Here is an 11,940-nt window from a genome sequence, read left to right as displayed (position 1 = left end):
AAAGTGAATCTGTGTGAAAAGAACGCTAAGTTCATTTAGGGTCAACTACTCCATAGTTCTGAAATCTACTGTTTACTTTGGCAAAACGTGAAAATTCATACTAAACAGTTATTTAGGGAAATAAACGTTTATATTACTATCGGTGAACTTGGGCATAATGAACATAGCTTTACTTAATAACACTGCTGACGTACTATCTAAAAAGTCTGATATTTAATCTACTTAGGGTCTCATTAAATGAGTCATTTGTATAAAGTCACGCACGTGAGTAATTATTTCAGTGCAAACGGACTTGATAATAAGGAGTGTGTCATTAATTGATAAGTTAATTACCTGTGTTACAGTACCAATAAAAATATTAATTTTGTTCTTTGCCCCAGTATTGTAATCATTAAAAATAATCATATCTAACACGTATAGAATTTTAGGTGTCTCGATACAACTTTTATGATTTGAATTTTTTTAAACAGACAATGGCCTGTTGCCCAGTATCTTATACCTAGAGGTCAAATAGGGAAGGAAGAATCCTATAATTGACTAAACTACCCTGCTAATGTACCCGTGGTTTTATCCACACCCCGATAGGACCATTTCCCGAAATCGGGTTGAGACCAGCCTATGTCCCTTTTTCCTGCTCTAGACCTCTACATATTATATGTACCTATTTACATCGGCCGATTACTTTCGGCATATAGAATTTAAATGGTGTATATTGAGCTACATGTGCCAGGCAGCTACGGCATACAATTCCATAGTAACCACCGCACTAATGAACACAAATACGTTTTCAATGCCATCTATGACTAAAAACACACAACACTATTCGATTCTTATCGTGCACACGAAAAATTCGTACCTTCTCGATAATCGTTATCGGGACAATAGATGAATCGATACGAGATGATTAGATTAAAAATAAAAGATAGGTTATTGAAAACCGTGGTGTTGTCAATTGTAATCACAGTTTGTCGAGGTGCGTGCACGCAGTCGGAACTATGGCCCCGTATTTGAAATTGCCTTACGAGATCACGAATGTGACTCCCGAAGAAGATAAATTGATTAAGAAATGTTTACTAGGTGTGTAGTGTGTGCTTTTCTTGTGTGGAGATTTGGTTTGTTTGGAAAATTGTTGGGTAACGTCCTGTATTTTTTAAAGTCTTTTTTTTGTATATATTTCGGGCATTTTTGCAGCACCTAGATTCGATTTACACTGATTGTATTTTTTTTGGATATTGCGGATAGTTTAAACAAAAAAGTATTATGACGATATTATTTTTAATCTAAATACTTATTTAATAATTAGATTGAAAACTTATAATATTTGAATTTTACAAAGACTATGTTATTCATTATATTTTTAAATATAAAATAAATGCGAATTTCGCAAATCGATTTCACGAGTTCTTGGAAAATTGAAATAATTTACTGAAAATTCAACGTTTCGCATTCGTAATATAAAAGATTAATGGTTACAAATTGCACATTATTGTCTTTAATTCCATATTTTATAATGAAGTAATATTGCGTTTTAATATCCTATTAAAATATTCACATTTCCATTGCTTAAAATCAATGGATTATATTTATCTTTTAAAAGCACATTTAATATTTTATGAATCTTTTAGTAATTTTAAAGTTAATAATTATTATGGTGTAAAAATTATAATTACTATAATACATTTAATTTAAAAGATTCACTAATGGAAAGTGCCGCCTTGGTATCTCGATATAAGTATAAAGAGCTTACAGGGGTCCTAAAAAATGTCGGGGCTTCAGGATTGTTCGAAAAAGTTACAGTGGCCCTGGTCCATAAAGGGCTTCAGAAGGAACACACATGGGTTTAGTCAGTAAAAGACTGACACGCTCACGCTGCACCCATAGCGGGAGGGGTCATCTGATGATTTTCCACTTAAAAAAGAGAGGTGTTAAAGTCATGACTTTTTTTAGGAGCCTCCCTATTGAGTAAAATCAATAGATAGCAATGTGCATGTTCTTTTTAAAAATCAAAAATAATCTTAAAAACTGATATTTTTCTAGAATAGACAGACAATTATGTAATGGGTATTTCCCAGTCAGTCTCATAAACAGCCGAATCATTCCTCAATTAGGCCTCATCTCATAAAGCTAAGCCGTTTTAGAAGTTGTATATCTCACTATCACTTATCTGCTGCAATATATCTGTATCAATTTGTCTAAGATCTAGGTTATCACTTGTGTAACATCTTATTTCATATCTTTGTGCATGTAATCGTTATTGTGGCATTTTCTAGCTGTTGTTCGTAATTTATTTATTTAGTCATCAGTTTAAAATACTAGCTAGATCCCCGCGGTGTTGAGAAAACTTCTTCTAGAACCCAAAAAAATATACCCGGAAAGAGTGTATCTTCATAAAAGTAAAATTATTTATCATTTATACAATTTATTTGGCAGGTACGTAGCCTTTCGGATACAAAGAAACAAAAAAGTTTCACTTTTGTAATATTAGTATAAAAGTACCTACCTATAGCTTTCATTTTTACGTAGGTAATATATATATTTTTTTAGGTATTCTGTGACGTCATTAATTTATAACATCGAATGTTTACAAAGATAGCTAATCGTTTAATATGCGGGTATAGCACTTTATCGCTTCTTGATCTCTTTACTATCGCATGACAATCGCTTTACGTACATTTGTACTTATGTAAATTACGCTTTTACGATATATCATGTAATTAAAGATAACCTAGTAATTTATAATTTAGTTTATGACCATATGTTACCAAGGCTTTAAGATCGATTAATTTGTAATTATCTACGAAAAAGTGGGCAGGCTTTTAAATAAGATAATACAATATAGCTCAATAGTACAATTCAATACTTTTTAAAACATGCCTACTGAACTACCAAGTTGCAGTTCTTTCTATTTTCTTCCACGTTCATAATTCTTCTCTAAAATAAGGCTTTCTGTTTGCAAGTATCTATTTTCATATGAATGTTATGTCTACCCAGTTTTCAAGTCGCAAATATCATGAAACTGTTGTCTCGCAGTTACAAACTAGTGAGCAATTATTTTAATTACCGTTCTTAACCCAAGCATGCTTTTACTGTTTCTACTCAAAATGTATGAAACATGGAGAACAAACTGTCTAACGGAGATGTCATAACGCAAAATATCTCAAGAAAGTAACGCGCCAAAATGCGTGTGTTCGGAGGACGAGGAACGTTACTAGCTCCACCCTTTCGCGCCTTCTATGGAACCCGCCCATTATTTCCAAAGTAACCAAGTAGACCAATCTTTGACAGATTGAGTTTGATTTGACAAGAAACCCGAACGTCTCGTTAGGTTTAGTAACTGATCACGCCTATCGTGCGGCGCTTGACCTACCTTCCTTATGGCATCTCCGCTACGTTTCCTTCCTCCGTGATATGAAATAACTCCAGCCCGTTTTACGCTATATGAAATGGATGCTTTTAGTGAAATCGTATTTGTATATTAAAAACTACGCTGCGTATAACCTAGCATACAAAATGCTACCTTTTTTACTTCAAAAGAACTTTTGTATCGAGGTATTTTTGTTTGTTTATTTCTTTTTACATATTTTGAGTGTGTGTTTAAATGGAGCAAAATGTACTTTTTAAAAGCTCTTTTTTATTGAATTCAGAATTTCAATAATAAATCTATTTTCAATTACAGGTTACACGAAGCCGTTTGTGAAGTGTGGGCCGAACGGGTATGTCATGCCCGGCGCCTTCAGGAAGCATGCCGAAGATATCTACAACATGCAGGTGCGACCTGATGATGTGTGGGTCATCACCTTCCCTAGATCTGGTGAGTGGAGTCAACTATACTTTATGCTTAAAATACAGTAATGCGTAATATACATACTAATATAATATACACAATAATATACCGGATGGATAGCCTAAGCTCCTCATATATTTTTTGAGAAAATAGTCCTCATAGTTTTATGAAAATCTGACACTTTTTTTGAGCTTAACAAACGGACGGTTCGTTGTAATGTGCACACTACCGTTCACTTCCATCTCTGACTTATGAGCCTGATCAAACTAAGCATAGGCCGACTAAAAGATTGCAGTGTGAGGGTGCAGGGACTCATAAGGTCTCATTGTTGACGTAAGTAAGCCGGTTGTATCTAGGTTACCCAAATGGTTACGCAATGGCCAGGGCCATCTTTTTTCAATCGTGTTGGAAGGTTGACCAAAGATTATAGACCAAAACCAAGCAGTAGCAGCCCAGAATCTAGATTATGGTTCTCATTTGATCGATATTATGATGGGATTCAAAATAGCTACCCAGACAGAACATGACTGATAAGAACTAAGGGTATTTCTTATCATAAACGTGACGTATGTAGGTACTTGTTGAAGGTTGTAAACTGCTATTTATCATATAAGCCTTATTTGTAAGTAGGTGTTCCCAGCGCGCTGTTTTACCCATCTCGTGGGAGAACCACTTCTTGCAACCGGGAAAAAAGTATTTTCGCAGACTTTTTAAACAACACGGGCTTATGAACTTCCTTGTTGTACCCTTAGAAGCTCCGAAATTACTGAACCAATTTGGAAAATTAATTAAATGTTGGGAAGCTATATCGTTCCATGGTTTCCTAGGTGATATTTTATCCGGGCACAGAAATAGTTTTCACGGGGCGTGGGTGAAACCACGGGAGGTGGCTAGTACAATACACTTACGCGACATTGGACTCTAAACGTGCCTGTATTATACATATCTTATCAGAGGTACCGATATCTTTGCGCCACTAAGGAGTACCTATGTATTAAGTTTATTATCTGAATTGTTCCTAATCTTAGCCTCTTAAGGGTTTGGTCTCAAGTGAAGGCACGACAAATTTGTGGGTCCCGGCTGTCATTTAAACATCTTTGGCAGTCGTTACGAGTAGTCAGAAAGATTGACAACCCGTTTTACCAATGCGTATCGGGTTACCCGGTTAACTGGGAGGAGGAAGTCAGATAGGCAGTCTCTCTTTGTAAAATACTTGTAGGTACTCAGCTGCATCGGGGTAGAATGAAAGCCAACCCCAACATAGTTCATGTATTAATTATGTTTCAAATATTTTCGGTGCCTATTTATCAATATTTTCGTCGTGTCTATATTACGCATATTACCAAAAGTTGGTGGCAACGCACATTATTTTATTTTGTCGTTCACGTTATCATGATAAGGTCTATCTGCCTGATAGAGTGCATGAACTGATATTGGTTACAAAGGCTTATATAAGCGGACCTCGGTATTTTCATATTACACGTGTCACCGTGAAATGGTTATTTTATGTTATTTATCTCGTGACTAACGCTTGTTTCAAACGCAGTAGGTACCATTAGCTTATGACAATCTAGCTAGGGTTTACCGAAATCATACTCTATAAGTAATTTATAAAAGCGTAAGTTTGTATGTAAAAATGGATGCATGGATGTACTTTATGGATTTTGATGAAACGTAGCAGTTAATCATATGCCTAGCCTTTTCCCAACTATGTTGGGATCAAAATTCTGGGGCTTCAAAATGTGTCAGTTATACCAGAATAATACCAGAATAATACCAGAATAATATATCGGGTGTGTCATTCACAATCACATTAAATCTTATCGCATATACTTTATGATATTCTATGGCGAATTGTAAAAAAAATAACCTAATCCATTCAGTGGTTTAAAAACAGGAGTCATTTTTCGTTTTTATAATTTACAACATCATGTGTAAAGCAGAGATAAAGTTAGGAGTATCGTATGTTTTCATCAGTTGACAGCTGTCAGTTTTCAAGGGAGAATTTCAGTTGTTTGTAATGACTGACTTTTATATGGTGTTCTAATTTTCACACATTTTTATTCTATTTACTTTGTTTGAAAAATTCATTTTTTTATTTTTACGTATTTTTCTTTTTTCTTTGTGTTAATCGACATATATTAACCAGTATTTTTGCACATTTTTATTCCATTTAAATGGTTCCCTCGAGATGCGGGGGAAACTGCTATGAGACGTTAGTTGTTATAGTTCGGCCATTCAGAGAATGCGTTCCTGACACGTCGCGATTGAACTGACGACGTAACTTTGCAATGGCGTTGCAGTTACGATAAAAATATTTTTGCTGGTTGTTTACCGTTTTAACAATTGAGGAGCATTAAAACAACATTATTATATCAATAATCAATGAATGTAGTTACGTCGTCAGTTCAATCGCGACGTGTCAGGAACGCATTCTCTGAATGGCCGAACTATAATAAATTGTTCTATTGTTTCAGGAACAACATGGATTCAAGAAATGGTATGGCTGGTGGAGAACAATTTGAACTTCGAAGCAGCGAAGAAATCGCCACTATACAAAAGATTCCCCATGCTTGAGTGAGTACACTTTGTTGCAATAATCATCATCATCAGCCCTTGACCCAATCTTATTAGGGGTTCATGTTTCTTCATACATTCTCTTCTAACTGCCGTTATGTCATTAGTATTACTCTTTCTGACCCTATCGACTTTCACACAATTGCAGTAAAATGTAGTAAGGTTTGATTCTTGTGTCATTTCTAGAATTTTAATGAAGTAGATTTTGCGTCTTTGTTAAAACACTATATTATATCCGAATTAAAGAAAAAGCATAAGAATAATAATAACTGAACTGAATAATTAAGGTTGATTGAAAAGAATGCCTATCGCACTAAAGTCCGCCTTTGTACATATCTATGTTGTACGCACCAAGAGTAAAAAAATAATATTTTTTTAACTACCTATTAATCATGATATATTACCGGATATTGAAACCGAATGCACGTGTGACCTAGTATGAAATGAATTATACTATTACCTACTAAATTCCATCCTGGCTTAAAAATCATTGTTTCCATGTGAACGTAATGTTAAGTACTTTTATATGGAAGTAAATACTTCAAATGAATGGGTTTTCTTTACATTTGCCGACAATATCAAGATTATCTAGGCCCTCATGAGACTGTTCGTTTTTGACGTAAAGTCTTGACAAGATTATAATATCCGTTACTTGAGAATTTGAATATTTAATAGAAAGGGGCTTACACAGTATTGTCTGCGTCTCGAAGGGAAATTTTGCCCACACAAGTAAAAAGCTAAAGGTTCAAATGTGCCATGACCTTGATGCCTTTCTTAAATGGGCTGAAACTCTGAAATATTTTTTTTTATTCATTCAAAATAAAGTAATTAAGCTTTTAAGATTACAAAACGATTCCAAATTTTCACTGTAAAATTGGAGTCTACACTAAATTGCAAAAAAATTGGCCTCTGATCCTAATAAAAAATCAATAAGAGTCAAAGAGTCGACCAAGTATTTTTTTTACACATGACTCAGTTACCTTATCTCTAGGTAACATAACTTCGATAAAAATACAATGCATTATGATAATATTATGTATGGTCCAATAAAAAATAACATAGGTACTAAATACTAAAGATTTTTTATTGATTCTGATAAAATAGGTATGATAGGTATGCTTTATCAGAATGCCTGGACTACGTCATGATTGATACGCTAATGATACAATCGGATGCAATAAAATAGGGTCACGTACAAAAACGATTGCATCATCAAAAATATAAATATGTTTAGGCTATTTATGTAAATTGGTTTGTCTATTTAAATTACTAAAAAGTTTTAGTTTTTTTAATGGTGTTTATATGTCATGTATTTATTTTCGTGTCAGATTTGAGACTAACCCGTTGTAAGCCGGGGCGCAGATGTACGCAAGACACAGTTGATTTTCTATTGCTCTATAATTAGCGTACCTATATACAAGCGGTTTAGTAATATTGTGCTACTGTTGTAAGCTTTTTTCAATTTAGATATAGACAGATAAAATTCTCCCACATTTTATTGGAAAAACCAAATGGAATGTTTGTATTTAAAAATATACTAGTCATAATCGTAAGCCTCCCCCTTTGATCTGTGGAGATCAAAGGGGGAGGCCTATGTTCAGCAGTGGACGTCCTATGGCTGAGATGATGATGATGATGATGAATCGTAAGCCGCGATTATGAAGCAAGAAGTTGTTATTAGAGGTATTTTATTGATCTGTGATAAGATACTTGTTTTGGAAAGTAATCGTTACCTTGGTCAGTGTAAACTAAGAACATTATTAGTCATCATAGACCTTCATATAACTTTCTACGTAATAAATAATAAGCATTTGCACATTCACCGGGAAATATAAATCAAATAGATTAAGCAATTTCCAATTAGCATAAAATAATGCAGGTTTCCAATATTTTTTCTTATGCACTGAATACTTTGTCATATGTAAAAAAAATGGACATCGAAAATCGTATCGCCTTTAAATAACCGTTATCAATATGGCTGCCTGTATGTTCCAATTTTAAAATTTACGTTCTTTTGTTCACAGAACCACATCGCAGATCCCAGAAGTAGCGTTTGAACTGATCAAAATCAACTTCATGAACTTAGCAAGTTTTCAAGGACTGAGCGAGGCAGCGAGAGAACCGAGTTGGAAGGCAATTGAAAGGGCACCTTCTCCCCGTTATATTAAGACTCATCTTCCTCTGTCGATGTTGCCACCGAGTTTACTGTCTACTGCTAAAGTAGTGTACGTGGCGAGAGATCCCAGAGATGTGGCTGTGTCATATTATTATTTGCATAAGATGATTGGGAAGAGTTTGATAAGGGCCACGATGACCCATTTCTGGGAAGCCTTCCGAAGGGATTTGCGTAAGTACCGCCTTATTTCTGTTGATTTATTGATTCAATTTTGATGATTCTTCTAAATAAGTCAGATTTTTAGTCTGATGATTTTATTTAGTACACAGTTATAATGATTTCATGTATTTTTGCAGTTCCTTACACTCCGATTGTGGCACATACAAATGAAGCATATCTGAAAAGGCATCACCCTAACCTACACTTCGTATATTATGAAGATATGCTAAAGGTAAATAAATAGACCATATATTATTTAGTCTCTTCGGCATTCAAAAGCTAGAAAATTTTAGAACCAGTCTTACTAAGGGGTATCGGGTAGCCCGTGTAACTGGATCAGATAGGCAGGCGCTCCATGTAAAACATGATTTTTAGCTGTATCGGGTTAGACTGGAAGCCGAGACCAATAAGGATAGGAAAAGGCTTGACAGATCAATGGTATATACAAGATAGGTTGGGAAATGATTTTCTTAAACAAGTACTTAAATTGTTTTTTGTTTTTCAGGATCTGCCAAAACAAATCGGTCTCATAGGCGATTTCCTAAACAGGCCACTTAACGACGTTCAGATCAAGAAGTTGGCCGACCATCTCAGCTTCGATAGTTTAAAGAAGAATAAGAACGTCAATAATACCACTGGCAAAGATGACAGCATACAGTTTGTTAGAAAAGGTGTGTATCTTTAAGATTACTTTATTATTCATCTAGAACTTTCTATAATATGTTCGAATCAGCTTATCTCCCGTTTATTTTCTTCTCATAACTAAATGAATTTCTCTAACACTTGAAATATTTAATTGATTAACGAAATATTTATTTAATTCGATATTCTTGTGTGCAATTTTAACCCCATTGTAAACCGCAAACACAAAGATGATTGATCTGTAAAGTAAAAAAAAATATATTTTCGGAGTTAAAAAACCTTGCTTTATGGACTTAAACTATTACATACATTAGTCTAACATTATAAAGAAACATCGTATTTCATGCCCGACCCTTAAATCCTCAAATAACAGCGTTTTATTTGCTTGTCTCCTATTTTAGGCGAGGCGGGCGGCTGGCGATCTCATTTTGACGAGAAAATGCAACTGCAGGCCGAAGAATACCTCATTTTACGGCTGTCTGGTCTAGACTTGTCCTACCCCTCATTCCCTATACATGAAATTACTAGATTATAATAACTTTAGGTATTTAAGTGTAGATTTTAAGACTTGACTTGATATAAAGCGCTTGTGTTGATGATTTTGTGTGTGTGTGCGTGTGTGTGTGTGTATGACTGTGTGGTCCTTTGTTCTGCATATTGGGAATGAAGTCCCCTAGCATGACAATTTTGTAAGTTATGTTTCTGTACATATATTTTTAAAGTTAGAGTAATCGTCCAAGATAAATAATAAGTACAAAATTTAGTCTCTTCAATAAGAGGATAATATTCCTATCTGTTATTTTTTATTAAAATTGATACTATACAATTTTGGTCAGTTACAAATAAATTTAAAAAAACTGTGACTTAAGATTTTTTAAAACAAGTGTACCTACATTTTTGTAACTGACCCAAATTTTATGCATTTGAGTGTATTTATATTTTGTAGCGATTTCCTATGTGCTCAAGTACCTATCTACTGTTTAGACTAAATTAAGTTATTACTAACGGCCAGTTTCTTCATCAAAAGTAAAAGTCAAAGTAATGTCTAAAGTAAAAGTAACGGTCAAATTCGTTTTTTCAAGGCTAAAGTGACAGCAAAACTAATAGAAAAAAATGAATTTGACCGTTACTTTTACTTTAGACATTACTTTGACTTTTACTTTGGCTTTTACTTTTGATGAAGAAACTGGCTGTTAAACTTAAAATCACTTCAAGTCTCCCAGTGAAATAATATGTGATTTCTTAGATTTTTCATACCTTTCGTATGAAGATATAGGATTAAGTGTTTTGTGGTATATTTTATAATTATTAAACCGTCCTTACCTCAATTTTTCAAAGAGTTGAGTTTTGTTATTTTTCATAATAAAATATTTTATTGAAGTTATTAGGTACGCATTTAAATGTTGATATGAAAGTAACATATATTATTATACTAGCTTCCGCCAGCGGCTTCGCCCGCGTGGTGTGTTGATAAAAAGTAGCCTATATGTTAATCCAGAGTATCACCTATCTACATACCAAATTTCAATCAAATCGGTCCAGCCGTTTTTGCGTGATTGAATAACAAACATACATCCATACATTCTCACAAACTTTCACATTTATAATATAAGTAGGATGTGCGTATTGGTGAATAATGATTGATGTGTACGTGTGATTAAAAAGTGAAAAAACGCTACGATGAATTGTAAATACTTGAATACTTTTTAAAATATAAATATATTCGTAATTATTTTGTTTTTTTATTTGTTATTTTATCAGACTATTAACTATAAGTTTAAGGTAAAGTTCTCCCAAAACTCGATGGTAGGTTGTCGGCAACTAAATTTGAGCATCAATACCCGAATTTGGCCCCCTGCCTACTCCTTCTCCCACTTTCACCACTACTGGTTTCTGAGCGACTCTCGCGAAAAAAAAATGGTGACTACCAGTTAGGTAAGAGGATATTTTTTGTAACCAATAGATATTTTAACAAATCGAAGATTTGATGAGGTATGAAGAAAGAAAGGAAAAATTGGTCTCATACACTCTACCAAATCGGTGTATAAATATTATGCTTATTATCTACTGATATCCATTAATTCCAGAAATTCTTTGGTAAGAAGGTTCGGACATTTTAACTTTTTGACAGAATACCTTCGACCCTCCCTTCCTAATGGAAAACTTCCACAAGCATACGCCATGTCTTTATTAATAACTTGATTAATGTGAAAGATTAACGCAACACAGTTTTATCACGGCGCCGCCGCCGCCCGCCCAATGAAGTGCGCCGCCCGCCCTACGCAATACTCGACTATTGTTCCTGCCAATAAATTATGATGTAAAATTATAAGACTTTTAAATAAGTACTTTCAGTCCTTGTTAAGGTTATTATTAAAAGTAATTATAATTAACTTCGTTATTTTGTCTTTGGTTATTACGGATCGTAAAAAGTTTTTTTGTGGTATTATATTATTAGAAAGAATCGTAAACACTTAAAAAATTTGCACCTACCACTGCTATTTCTCCACCACCCAAAGGTAGACTGGGAGAAAACGCCTAAGGCGTTAAGTCATTGTACCAACTTGTGCATAAACTATTGAATTAATAAAAAATAAACAAT

The 11,940-nt window shown here is 34.1% G+C and overlaps 1 protein-coding gene across 1 annotated transcript; it reads left to right on the top strand.

Annotated features, from left to right (window-relative positions):
* Positions 1-947: 947 nt before the first annotated feature.
* LOC124633385 (sulfotransferase 1E1-like) lies at positions 948-11,070 on the top strand. Its single transcript, XM_047168579.1, has 7 exons — positions 948-1,077; positions 3,677-3,811; positions 6,262-6,361; positions 8,386-8,708; positions 8,834-8,928; positions 9,202-9,367; positions 9,740-11,070. Exons 1-7 carry the CDS (start codon positions 996-998, stop codon positions 9,871-9,873), a joined length of 1,035 nt encoding a protein of 344 aa, XP_047024535.1. The 5' UTR covers positions 948-995; the 3' UTR covers positions 9,874-11,070.
* The last annotated feature ends 870 nt before the right edge of the window (positions 11,071-11,940 follow it).

This window comes from Helicoverpa zea, chromosome 9 (genome assembly GCF_022581195.2).
Source record: "Helicoverpa zea isolate HzStark_Cry1AcR chromosome 9, ilHelZeax1.1, whole genome shotgun sequence".
Classification (NCBI taxonomy): Eukaryota; Metazoa; Arthropoda; class Insecta; order Lepidoptera; family Noctuidae; genus Helicoverpa; species Helicoverpa zea.
The sequence above is the reverse complement of the archived record's forward strand: the minus strand, read 5'-3'. Positions and strand labels throughout refer to the sequence as shown.

What these genes read in the sequence shown, in the direction of transcription:
- LOC124633385 (XM_047168579.1), top strand. Translation starts at nt 996, where the DNA reads ATGGCCCCGTATTTGAAATTGCCTTACGAGATCACGAATGTGACTCCC. An exon ending in AAAAGATTCCCCATGCTTGA is followed by an intron (nt 6,362 to 8,385) that starts GTGAGTACACTT and finishes TTTTGTTCACAG; the next exon opens with AACCACATCGCAGATCCCAG. An exon ending in ATTATGAAGATATGCTAAAG is followed by an intron (nt 8,929 to 9,201) that starts GTAAATAAATAG and finishes TTTGTTTTTCAG; the next exon opens with GATCTGCCAAAACAAATCGG.